Genomic DNA, 13,570 nt, shown 5'->3' on the forward strand with positions numbered 1-13,570 from the left:
GCAAGCATGCAACATCCACCCCCCCGCAGTTGACTTGCCCATGCATTGAAACTGCACGTTCTGCATCCACTGAATTAGTATGAAGTTGTACAGATGTGGAAATCGATTAAAAACAGCCCCAAAACTTGGTTACCCAAGGGCATCTGGCATACTTTAATAAAGGCAATGTATGCAGCACGTTCGTGCAAATAACCACTAAAACTACTACTGCCACCTTTTATCATTATACAATGAAGCCGTGAACAGCCTTGTCAATGTTACATTAAATAAATAAATAATAAACAATGTACTAAATCCATGATGTGATGTATAATTTTATAAAAAAAAGTTCATTTTAATCAATTACATTAAACTGACTGATAATCCAGACAAATGTAAACATAGCACGTTGAAAATGTGTGCTAAGCTGCAAGGTTTGGAGAATGCGTTTCTCTAAAAGCTGCGTGTGACGTCATAAAGACAGCAGCCAAGAGCAGTCGGCGCAGCAGTCTCTGGGTAACGTAACGCAGAAACTGAAATGTGTGTTCTGTGTCTTTGACAGTTTCCTTCAAAACCATTATGAAAATATAGGGGGGGGACCCATTAAGTACCCGATAGCAAAAACGAGTGATACCGGACGATAGAGGAAGTTATTGATGCGTGAGACTTGAGTGGGGGATGCTTGATACTTGACTTTAGTAAGGGTGATGTCTGAGGATGTCCTAAAATGGACACCGTACAAAGTAACTAGATTTAGTTACCAGTTCTTGGGAGATCTTTATAGAATTGCATGCTATAATGTACGGTATAATATAAAGTTACTGTTACAGTAAACCTATAGCAACATTTAGCAGTATCTTACTGATCTGAATAGTGGTACACGGTCTTGACAAATAACATCTGCACGATCACAAAGCTTGGGATAACATTTTGGTCCAGTTTTATGTCATGTTTGAATTTCTCATTTGAAAAGAGATCATACAGCCCTAGGATTGACACACCCTTAAAGCTCTTGCGAAATGTTCTAGACTGCAGTTTGCAATCAAACACTGGCAGTCCTCCCAGCCCATAGAAGCTGAGAAACATATTCACAGAATCTTTAAATTAATGGGAAGAGGCAAGAATCATAACAATAATAGTCTTTGTTTGGTGTCATGCTATGTTTACCTTTTGTCATCTAGTATGCCCTGGGAATTTACATTTCTCGTTTTAACACCTAAGCCATGTTTTGGACATTTTTACATAAGTGATCTGTTTTATAACTATTCCTTTTCTTTTGTTTCCTCTTTCCCTACTAGGACTACCAATGTTCAGAAACTATAGAAAATGCGCCCTCCCCTCCCAACCCAACAGACGCTGTCCTCTTGAAAGGGTGTGTCGCAGGCAGGCCAGTCAATGGAGTTGTCAATAGGTACTTTCATTTGTTCTACTGTAATGTGTTAAGGGTACTGTTCATTTTTATAGGAACTTATATGTGTGTGTGTGTGTAATTTCCAAAGCTACAATAAACTGCTCTGTCAAAATCATTATTTATTGTGTAAATTCCTATGTTTTGAGATTTGGTTTTTGTGTACATGATTGTTCCACATGCAATAAGTGGTTACCCACGACTACTTTACTTTAATCCTCTCCTTATCTGGAATGTGTTCACCTGTCTTTACAATGACCACATGGGACTGCAGCTGGACTAGATTTGCTATTGCCACCCCAAACTGTGATAACTAACACCTCAACTGCTAACTATCAAATTAGTGAGATGGTTTGATGTCATCCCCACAGCCTGTATACACCAAGAAAGGGGCAACTCTTGCTTTTCATTCACACCGTAAGTGTCGATGGGAATACTGTGGCTGAGTCAAAACAGTGTTCATCAAACAATGCTGGACTGCAAGAGTTTTAAGAACAGATACAAAAAATAAGGTCATTCAAATGGCAATGCTTGATGCCGTGAAACTGGTATGGCAGAAATAATAAATGTGTTGCAATAACTTTAACACTTTGCGGTCCATTTATTCAGCACCTGACAGGCGTAAGACCTGTGCTTGACGTCTTTTTAATGATGTTGGGCAGGATCCGATGTCGGAACAGAAAGGAAAAATTGTAATGTTGGACCTGGTCCGACATAGGACCGCAAAGCGTTAATGTTACGATTCCCCCCCCGCTATCTGGTAATTATGATTTTGTGTGGAAAGAGAAACGGTTACTGTCTTTAAAAACTTATTATGTTAAAAACATAATTCATAATATGTTGTACACTTGGGTAAAATATGTGTATAATTCAATAATTTAACATTTATAAACCCTCTCCTCAGTCTTCATCCTGGCCTGCCTGATCCTGGTTCTCCTGACAGCTCTGACACAGAGGAGTTACTGAACAAGAAGCAGCACTTAAACCTGCTTGCCCCCACGCCTCCAGACAGCACTGATGCTGCAGCCCGCACCCGCCCCATACTGAGCTGCAGGAAACGAAGACTGGTCCGCCCCAGCAGCGTCATGACTCTCAACAGAAAGGTGAGCGAGAGGGGATTTACTGCTGAGAGGCCTTGCTTTTATTCCAGGAACACTTTGACTTTGAGTTCCATAAGCTGCTTTAATTTTTATTTACCGTTGTTTGCTTTTTACTTTCTAGGTTCATAAAAGCTCAGTGAGTCGATGTAGCTGTGACATCAACCCTTCGTGTGTCATGTGTGGTAACCGGTCGCTCCCCTCCACAGAGTTTCAGTACGAGGCCCCACTTTTAGAAAGGCTTTCCCTGTTCGACCCCTGCATTCACCCCATCCTCTCATTCCCTGATGGTAAGGATACTTCCAGATTCAGCAGTGTGCCGAGGAGCTTTGGTGTGCTTTACTGTTTTCTCCATAATGGTACAGAATTGCCTTCCTTAGCGTAAACATACCAGTGAGAATCAAAATTATGAAGGCACTATTTTTGCTCTTAAATATCATAAATAATTTGGCATACATAAACTTATGTTTTTTGCATGAGATTGCATCTGAACTGTACATATGAATGTAATGTGATACAGGGCTTAATTGTCTCATATGTAGTACATAAGCTTAAATATTTATATAAATTACACTGAATAAAATAAAAATATCAAAATAGAACACTGGCTACTTCCTTCTCAGATCAGGAAGTGAAGTTTGTATTGTGTCAAAGGGCTCCATCTAGTGGTTGACAAGAAAAATTAAAGTAATTAAGAATTCAGTGATTTCTCCAGGAAGTATTTTTACATTGTCATAACCGATCATGAATAACGTGCAAAATCTCACTTATTTTGACATGCTTAGATGTTTCCATGAACCTGCACTTCCAGAGGACTTTGAAATCACACTGGCAAAATAAACCGCTGGAGAAAATCAAACCCCTGAAAAAGATCTCCCTTAAACACAAAATGTCCATGACCAGCAGACTGCCAGACCCCCCTTCCAAAGACAAACACAGACTTTCAAACTCTCTTCTGTCTGCAGTCCGTAAGTAGTATTTTGTTTTTCTGTAAAAAATGTTGTTAGGTACTACCTTTTATTTTTTGTTGAATAAAAGCAGTTAGGAAAAAACTCTTTGACTGTAACTGTTATTGTTTGAACTTCAGAATGATTGTGAATACACGTTATTAGCCATTATTGTATGTTATTTACATATCTAAGTATTCAGTTGTCATGAAACTTGGCTTGGACAGTCTGGTAGAAAAAAAAATTTAAGTGGCCTGGCTGTTTGTCTGTATACAAATGTAAGTCCATTTTTACATATATCTTGTTTATTTTAATTGATAACCTGTATCTTCTGAAATGGTAAAACATTTGCCTTTTTTTTTTTTTTTTTTGTATTTGGACCAGAATACATCACGTGTACCTTGTTTATTTCTCTGCTATAGGGCTTTCACACCACAAAATACGCCCTGAAAAGATCCACAGGCAGCACCTCGACAATGTACTGACTGCTTCACAGCTGGAGAGGACACCAGTGTGCAAATTGGAGCGAAATCAGACACAGACACCTGCCTCCTACGATAAAAGCCACAGCAAGAAAAGGCAAAGGAATCACTCCATCGAGAGGACAGATGGTGAGGACCTAGCTCTTTTACAATGCAAAACCCCAATCGCTAGGGCTTTCACTGCACTGGGACTAGTTGCACTGCTTCTCTGTTTCACAAATGTCTTAATAGAAGCCCATGTTACTACCTGCTTCTGTCCACAGCTATTATAGTTGTTCCACATCTTTTGGTTTCAGTTTAAGTGACAATTAAATAGAAGACCTAGGCTGGTAATTGGGCATCTCGTGGGTTAGAAATAGTCACTGATTTCACAAGCAAAGGCTTTTTTTATTTTTTTTTTTTTACAAGCAGGCTGCTTCCATTCTAGTGTCTGTACTAACTGGAAGGTTAGCCAGTGGCTGTTGTTACAGGGCACCCCTATTAACACACCACTAACGGTAACTGCGACACTGTCGCCCCTGCTCCTGGTATACTGGGTCCGAGTGCACTGTCGGTACCAAGTGTCTGTACCTAGCGCACTGTATTGGTACCGAGTGCAAGGTCACGGTACTGAGTACTGGTGTCACGGGAAATAAGTTAGCGTTTGCCTTTTTGAGCCTTTCTACGCATGTGCGAATCTTAGAACTTAAAGGCAAAGTTCTCTGGAGATTCATCGAAAATTACAGGAGGCCATTTGTATTTTTTTTGAGAAACAAAAACAAGTTTTGCATTGCAGACAGTAATTTTTGTTTAAATATTTTAATGAAGTATATTGCAGACCAGTTTTTTTTATTTTTTTTTTTTTTTTTTTAATAGGTGACATCGTAATGTATATTTACGTTTCATTTGTATTATAAGTACATTTTATCTTCAGGAAATTGCTTGCTGTATTTTTTTTATTTTTTAACAAGTAAATATTTTAAAAAATTACTTTGTCAGTATAATTTGTCTATGCATAGTTAAAATGTGTATTTCCTTTAAAAAAATGTCGTTCGTGGACATTTCATACTGTGGGGCAAGCAAATAACTGTTAGTGTTTATGTAAGCTCACTTTAACAAAGTTATATTTTCATGGTAAATTGCTCGGTGACTGAAGCTTTTCAATAAATTGAGTGGGGAAAGTGAGTACAAACACTATGTAGAGAATAATGTTTTTGACGTTGTAATCAAGTCTACGTGGGATCTCAAACTGTTAATATAGAAAATGTACACATTTTTAATGGAAGATGGTGTTTTAAGGTGTATATATAATTTGAGAAACGCACAAAACGATTGGCTTCCTATACATACTGTCTTAAAGTGCAGATGTATTATTTATATGAACATCTGTAATCATAGTTGACATGGTGGATAGATTCGCACAGCACCAAGTACTGTACTAATAATTCAGATAACTCTCTAATTTAATGTAGTACTCTGTGCAAATCTCTGATCCTCGCTTCTACAATAAGTCCCCACTCATCAGTCGTTTTATTTCAGAAAAGATAAAACGTCATATCACAGGTTATACTTTACTTGTAGATTATTATGTGAAACTCTGCATGAGAACTTGCTCTTAACGTTAAACATTTTACAGACGCGCACAGCACAAGAAGTTACAAAAAAAAGCATTTTTTCGACAAAATGGTATTCCTTTACATTGAGTCTAAGGCTGTTCACAACCAATACAAATAATGTGCTTCTCCACACCGCCTTTCTGCACAGGGCACAGCTGCCCGAAATTTTATTATTATTGCATTTGCCAACTTGGCATTGGCATCTCTTGCACCTTTAGCGGGGTTGCCAGCTTCAGCTGCGGGTACATGCTTGGCAGTCTCCCCATGTTGCAAATGCTTCTTTGAATTTGAATTTTTTTTTTTGTTGTTTTGTCCTTTTCCACCCAGCAGCCCCAAGACACTTAATGGACACGGGAAATCCATGGTCTTCACTGGTGGGGTTGCACACGCCAACCCACAGTCCTCTGAGACAGCTGTCCACATCCTCGGAGAGCTCCACACCTATAGCTACCAATAGCAACCCGGTGAGAGCATTTACTTTTCTTTTGACATTGCGTAACACAAAGACTGGGTTGGTCTTCACACTTAAGCAGTAATTTTAATGAAATTCTGAAGTTGTAAAGTCTGTTACACTACCCTGTACCCTAACATACTAACTATATATAGATTTTGTAAAAACAAAAATAAATACATTTTAAAAATACATAATAACATGGTGATGCAGACATATCGTTCTGTATTCCACACAAAGAATGTGGTTTGTTTAAAGTACCTAACATGATGCAGCATCCCCAGACTTAAGGCATTAAAGAAAATGTGGTTGCTTTATAAATTATTATTTTACGACTTGTTCCAAATTTCCGCAAAATTGATTTGAGTATTTTATTAAACAAATACTTTTCAACTTAAATACGAAGTGAAATATTTGAAATTGGCATTTAATTGATAGATTGTGTTGTCATCTGTTTCAAGACCTAAATTGCCATTGGCTGTTTCTCTTGACTGTCAGTTTTTCTGTTTTCATTTCACAGCAGCCAGTGCGGAGGCGAAGAGGAGAAAGTTCATTTGATATTAACAATATTGTTATTCCAATGTCTGTTGCTGCCACAACTCGAGTTGAGAAACTTCAGTACAAGGAAATCATCACACCAAGGTAAAAAAAAATGAAAAAAATCTGGATTTCCTGCAGTTGATGCATGTGAGGGAAAAATGTGAACATTGACCATGATGGGAAAGGTGTTTTAAAATCCCAAATCAAATATCTGCTGTCTTCCTTATTTATTATGGCTATCGGTATGGATGAGTTGCGTTTGTTTCTATTTTAGTGCTTGACATTACAGAAACAGTTTCTAGTTGCAATTGTGTTAAATTAAGGATACACTATACAGATGCATGTGTTTCCAATAATGTGATTTGTGGTTTACTGTACTTAATAAATATTTAATCCGAGTAAACAGAAACTCTTAAAACTGTCCACCCTTAAATTGTATTTATTGCTTAATAGTTTTGTATTGTTTCTATATTGGTGATTTATGTATTTATTTATTTATTTATTGGTAGTTGGCGGAAAGTGGATATTTGTGCACAACCGATAGCAGAAGAGGATGACAGTGTGGAGGTAAATAGATATATAAAAATACATTTAGAATTCCCATTATTGAAATGTGTGAGACGTTAAGAACCGTTCAGTGGACCTGTTTTGTACTTTTGTGTAATGTTTCTCTTTCAGAACAGAAGTTTATACTGATGGGTCTGTCTTTTATAACTTTCTCATTTTCAGATTGAAGACCTGTCGGATACTGAATTTGCTGTCCAGCATTTAAAATGCGAAGAGCTGGAGCGCTCCCGGTGGACTTGGACTGCTACTGCTGCTGCACAGCGACGGGGGAGCAGGTATGTTCATCCCCAGGGCCTTCGAAAACTCCTGTAAACAGACCCTGGTCTCTGGGGGTCATCAAGTAACTAGCATCATATTAGAGTGAGCAAAAAGGAAAACCGAGCTCATATACTACCTAAGGCCTGTTTTAATTATTTTTAAAGCTTGTTAGCAGCATTGGTGAAGTATGACTGTTTAGCTGTCAAGCAAGGATCTATTACCTCTGGGGGGGAAAAACACTAGGACAGCATATAGTGGGCCTGGCAACAGCAGATTTAAATGAGCAGTGGCTCTAAATCTGTGGTCTCGCAGCTCCCTTCAAGTGGTCTGTGGGAAGGATAAATAATTACGGAAAGGAAGCAGCAGCATAGTTTATAGAACCCATTGCAAACCCAAGTTTAAAAAAAAAAAAGAAGTGTAAACTCTCCATCATATATAGTTTTGGAGTGTCTAAAATTATTCTTTTACTAGGAGGTTTTTGTGTATTGCGCTCACGTGCACTCAACACAGCAGCTTGTAAAATAAGGCAGGGCATGCGTTGTGCATTAATATGCAGCTGCAGTTGGGTTCAGCCAGCAAAGCCATATGCTAATGCAACACAACACACAAGCCTGGCGTGTTATCCCTCTTATAAAACAGATGCAATAAAGTGGTTTTATTTTTCAATAAAACAAACAATTTTATATATCCTGCTTTTGGGAAAAAAAAAAAGTCCCTCAAACAAGTTCTGTTTGTTGTAAACATTAAACTGGAGATTTCCAACGTTTCCATTTATTGTAATTATAATGAATGAAGCCTCAATGGTCTCAATCACTCCTTAAATAGAGCTGACATAACCCGCAATCTTAGCTTTGTTAGTGACAGCGCATTTAGAAATGCCAGTCGTGTATCTTTGTTGATAATGAAAAGATACAGAAAAGGAGGCAAAGACAAAGTTCACTATCCACACATTACTACTGCTGACCCAGAGAAGCCACTAACAGGTTGTCATTGCGGTTTATATCCGCACTGTTTACGGAGCGATTGAGACCAGCACAGATTCTAACATAACATAATTGAGTACTCTTGACCAGTCGAATTATGCACTGAAGCATAGAATTATTGTAACAGAAAGGTTTGTCTTGAAAATGTAAACAGTTTAAGTCAATTACCATTGCTTTGTTTCATCAAATCAATAAAAACACCAGCTGCTCAATCATTTCTGTTTTCTTCGATTTCATTAAGGTTTTCCTTCTTGTAATTCTAGCCATTTGTCTACTTGTCATGCCTCGGAAAAGGTCAAATGTGATGAAAGGAATGTCACTCATTTTTAAAAACTGTAAAAGATCTCTCACAATAATGTGTGTATATATTGTTTTAAGTTTAAGATTTTTGCTAATAATGTATTAATTGAACTGTGCTTCGGCAAAAAAGTTCTGTCGTGCATTGGATTTTTTACCCTGCAGTTAAATACTGCAACAGCCAATCAGTGTCCCAGCATCCAAGAATTTTATAAATAGATTATAGCTGGAGATTCGTAGCTCCGACTGTGTTGCTACCTCATGGATGTATTGTAACTTCACTGATTTATTAATTCACATAAATCAGTTTCTGCTGTAAATTATTTTTCCTTCTCTGTAAATTTGCGTTAATGAAAATTAAGCAAACCATTCTTAACCACCCAACTGCCCATTTATTTTAGCAATTTCCATGTTAATACTCTTTTTTGCATTCTTAGCCCTCAAATAAGCAATCTGGACAGTTTTCAAAACCAGTTTTTTTTTTTTTTTTTTTTTTAAATACACGCTTTTTAAATTGATTAGGATAAATGGAAATACAGTATTTCAGTAGAACTTAAATCACAAAAATATGTTTACAATTGGAGCATTATAGTATAGATCACAACTTAACATCTTTTTTTTTTTTTTATAATATATTTTTTTTACAAGAGCATTATAATATCATAATACTTACGCTGGCATACCACTTTTTAGAAATTATTTTTGTGTGATCAAAGTAGATGCACTTCAAATCCTCATCAATGCTAACGTCTTTAGCAAATTTACATCAGAAATCGTGCATCGCAAATTTTCAATCAAATCATGTACAGTATCTTCCCCAGTTTCAAGCACAGGTGTGTAGCACTGTTATATGCATTATTATCTGAAGTGTAGGTACAATAAATAAATGGGTTGTTTTGACCAGTACCAATCCTGACAAGTCTTCCTTACACCCTGTAAAACCAACAAATAAACAAATCTCCTCATTTTATTCTCTGTAGCTACGCAGGCATCCATTGTTCACTCTCCGCTATGTGTATACAGATGATTATCATTTTCAATATATTTTTTCATTGAAGCAAGTTAAAAAGTCATGTTAAATTTTGCAGATGCACATATAAGTGCTTGCACGCTATTCTTATGGGAGTGACAAATTTGGACTTGCATGAGATCCACATGGAAATTGTGGGATAAGCAGCTGGGTGGTTAAAACTCCAATTTTAAAATAACTGTGCTCACAGAAACAGTTCCACCCATTGCATTTAAACAAAGAAAGGCAAGTCTAAGGGTATTCTTCGTATTAGTGATTTGTATTAAGTGCTTTTCAGTCAGTTATACTGTTCATTGTATGGTCCGCCAAGTTTAAAAAATAATAATTCAGGTGGTCCATGAAAAAAAAACTTTGAAAATCAGTTGTGCCCAAGTGTTTGCTCAAGCTGTTATTTCCAGTACTTGATGTTGGAAATCTTCCAATCGAATTGCATAAGGCAATACCTAACCATCACAAACTAATATCTACCAGGTTATTTACGTATTTATTTGAATTAATGAGACTCATTTTGACTTTTTTCATTTTTACTTTTGTTAATTTTTAGGTCTTACAAATCGTTGGACGGAAGGACAACTCCACTGCTGGGTGGTACAAACCCGTCTACACCACAACCTGCCTCGCCCGACACTGCACATTTCTACTCCCTTCAAGACTTTGGCCCCATGCCCTCCCCGCACAGTCCTGCCAGCCCGGACGCAATCTCAAACCCATACACTCCTGGTTCTCGGGACTCTCATCGTCTGCAGTCCAGTGAAGACACACGCTGCTCCACGCCCGACTTCAGCTTTGAAGAAGTGGTAAGGACAGTTTTAAGCAAACAATTCTGAACGAAAACTCTTTTCAGATTTAAAGTAGCTGGTCAACTCGGTTATTCAGTTGACATTAAAGTTTGTTGGGCATTTGCATATAAACAGTATTTTGAAACGTCATTCTGCCTGTCTTAGCAGGCTGCTATACCGAGCATCAATAGAAACTTATCACTATTATGACACATTTATTTTCAAAAGAAAATAATGTATGTAAATGATGGACATTGACTGTTTCGGTTTCTTTTTAATCAGTCTGTCATTTATCCTTGACCATGACACGGTTGAGTGACTATGACTGAAGCACATGTACTTAATCACCTAATTAGTGAGATGGTTGATTGGATGCTGAATATGGTGTCATTTCAGCTGTTGAATTGCAAACTAAATAAAAGCAATAAAGAAAATCATAGAAAAAAAACAATATGCCACATCTGTCAAGAGAGCAGCGCCTTCGTGCAATCGGCATGTTGGAGACTGAACTAGGGCAGCGTACTGTGGCTCAGTATATATCCATTACACAACTTGGGCATTGTGTGCGTTTACAGGTAGGGGAGGAATATAAAACATCTGGCATATGCTTTCAGCTAAAGTAGTATGGAGGGCAGAAGGATGTGTCTGTGTGTGTTTGCACTGCTGTCTTGATGCTTTATCCGTTTGTCAGAACTCATTCCTTGAACCTGCGGTATAAGCTTCTGTTTTTCTTTTTCCTTCTACCAGACTATCCAACCCTGGGAGAGGCGCACTTTTCCACTGTCGTCTGACCCAGTGAATGAACCCGAGGACCATTGTGAGCTACAGGACTGGCCCATGCGAGGCATTCGCCGGATCTCCGGCTGCAAATCCTTCAGCAAGGAGTCTGAGAACGAGACGACTTCGCCCGTATCGGAGAGAGCAAGCAGAGGCATCAAACCGCACTGAAACCATCTCACCGATGAATAAACAGAAGGACTTTTTTGGCATTAAAGATTCTGCTGTTTGATATTCAAACATCAGTCAAATTTCACAGTTTTTAGTGAACATACAGAATTTAGAATTGTTTTTAAACATGTTTTCGTCACAAAAAAAAAAAACCATTGCAAACTAGGTCGAAGATTTAGGATGAACACATGGGATGGGTGGGGTCTGGCATCCTTTTCTATTATATATTAGGTGTACACATAAAGGGCACTATGTAGCAGACTAAGGGGCTTGGACAATGTTCTGGAAAAGGGTGTTTTGTATCAATAGTCGATGTCTGTGTCCCCATGTAAGTTTAAAGTGGAGTGACATAAAACAACTTTCTTTTTTTCCCCTCAAAGTGCATTTTTGCTATGTTTCCTTTTAAGAGAACTTCAACAAATAACGGACATTCTCCTCTGCTCTGTGTAGAACTGATGTAAGATTACTGAGCACTTCTTGGATTAGGGGCCACAGTCTATGACTAGTTGTGAATCTCACTGAATTTAGCAGTTCAGTGTAAAATAGGTATGTCTTCTGTGTACCTTCATTCAATGTTCAAGCAAGATAGTTGTATCTTACTGCTCAATATTATGCAATGTTACTTTAAATATAGCTGTCTGTACTTCAGCAGTTTGTTTACTCAATAAACAAAATACTTATTTCTGTTGAACCAGGGTATGTTTTGCAAAGTTATTTTATAGATGTTGATGTTTCAGTTTGTCTATATAGTATATTTGGGGAGTATTGAGCACTTGCCAATTGTAACTCCTAGTGCTGTGCTATATTTCTTGTGGTTTTCACTTGAACCGTTAGTGGCTGGTTCTGCAAACCAAAGAAAAGGTTTAGTTCTTTGGTTTGTAAGTGTGTTGAATCATTTACAGCATCCAGAAATGATTTTTTTTTTTTTTAGATGTTTTCTTTTATTTTTATTTGCATTTCTTAAACATCCAGCTGCCATTGTTCATATAGATACAAATCATTTAAAGAATTTAGTAGACCACTGTCTTGCTAATTGTCTTCTGTTCACCATGGGTAGAAATGGCTTATTGATGTAGACTTGAATGAACAAGTTGTTCTCTTTAAAAGGAAGCATTTATTAATGTTCCTTAAAAAAAAAAAAAAAAAAAAAAAGAGCTCAGGTTGACAATTCTAAGGGAAAATGTTTTTCTTCAGTTTCAAAATCAGTTATGTATTCTATTCTGTACTATTTATTGTGATTCTCTATCATACTATTTTGCTTAAACGGCCATTCTTTAATGTTACGCCAACAAACCCTTCAGGTTTTCAATTGATTTGTCAGATAATTAACAGTAAATAGCACTATTCCAAATTTGAATTGCAAATTTCTATGCAATCAAGTTGTTGCGTATTTCAGTAAATATTTATTTTATGTCTCTCTCTCTCTCTCTCTCTCTCTCTCTCTCTCTCTCTCTCTCTCTCTCTCTCTCTCTCTCTCTCTCTCTCTCTCTCTCTCTCTCTCTCTCTCTCTCTCTCTCTCTCTCTCCTATATATATATATATATATATATATATATATATATATATATATATATATATATATATATATATATATATATAAATTCACATTCAATCTTGTATCGGTGTGTTCTGTTTTTGTAGTTTTTAAAACAGGTTTCAATGTAACAATTTATTGTTGCAGCAGTTACAATAAGATTGAAAATTGTTTTGCAAATAAAACAATTCCTTGTTAACACTGACTGAGTTTGAGGAGGGGGTTCATTTGCATCTGGGTTAAAGAAATCACTCCACTGTAAACTGAGAAAAAAAATCGGAAAATAAAAACAAATTGTTGGATTGTACTTTTTGATTGAGATGCTTCCATTTTTATTTCACATAATGCAACGAGTTCTGACTGGTCTTCTACAGAATCAACATTACCACACCATTTCAGGTTGAAAAACACGTTCCTAATTATGTTTCTTGAGCTAAGATGGCAGTGTGACCTTTGTTTATAACCGGCTCTAATGATCATTAAACATGATTCTAAAAAAAATTAAATAAAAAAAGTTATAACTGTTGTATGAAAATAGTAGCTTAACTATGGGTTAAAGAAAATTTTCCCATGTGTTAACATCAAAAGCTACAGATATTTCAAAGTTTTGTATTTTGCAGCCAGTTGGTTATACAGTTATAATCTGGGGTGAGTAGTTTTATTGTTCATTAAAGCT

At 36.9% G+C, this 13,570-nt stretch overlaps 1 protein-coding gene across 2 annotated transcripts in view; it reads left to right on the forward strand.

Moving 5' to 3' along the window:
* The window catches only part of LOC121301824 (KAT8 regulatory NSL complex subunit 1-like), a 39,315-nt gene extending 26,493 nt beyond the window's left edge, over nucleotides 1–12,822 (forward strand). Inside the window, exons 5-15 of one of the 2 annotated variants that reach the window (XM_041231436.1) lie at nucleotides 1,278–1,390; nucleotides 2,292–2,490; nucleotides 2,609–2,774; nucleotides 3,270–3,452; nucleotides 3,854–4,042; nucleotides 5,839–5,972; nucleotides 6,480–6,601; nucleotides 7,009–7,066; nucleotides 7,229–7,341; nucleotides 10,179–10,431; nucleotides 11,161–12,822. In XM_041231436.1, the coding sequence (XP_041087370.1) occupies nucleotides 1,278–1,390; nucleotides 2,292–2,490; nucleotides 2,609–2,774; nucleotides 3,270–3,452; nucleotides 3,854–4,042; nucleotides 5,839–5,972; nucleotides 6,480–6,601; nucleotides 7,009–7,066; nucleotides 7,229–7,341; nucleotides 10,179–10,431; nucleotides 11,161–11,361 (1,731 nt within the window). In that variant the 3' untranslated portion in view covers nucleotides 11,362–12,822. Of the gene's footprint in view, nucleotides 1–1,277; nucleotides 1,391–2,291; nucleotides 2,491–2,608; nucleotides 2,775–3,269; nucleotides 3,453–3,853; nucleotides 4,043–5,835; nucleotides 5,973–6,479; nucleotides 6,602–7,008; nucleotides 7,067–7,228; nucleotides 7,342–10,178; nucleotides 10,432–11,160 lie in introns of both variants that reach the window. The other variant, XM_041231435.1, reaches the window with a different exon arrangement.
* The last annotated feature ends 748 nt before the right edge of the window (nucleotides 12,823–13,570 follow it).

This window comes from Polyodon spathula, chromosome 28, assembly GCF_017654505.1.
Source record: "Polyodon spathula isolate WHYD16114869_AA chromosome 28, ASM1765450v1, whole genome shotgun sequence".
NCBI lineage: Eukaryota > Metazoa > Chordata > Actinopteri > Acipenseriformes > Polyodontidae > Polyodon > Polyodon spathula.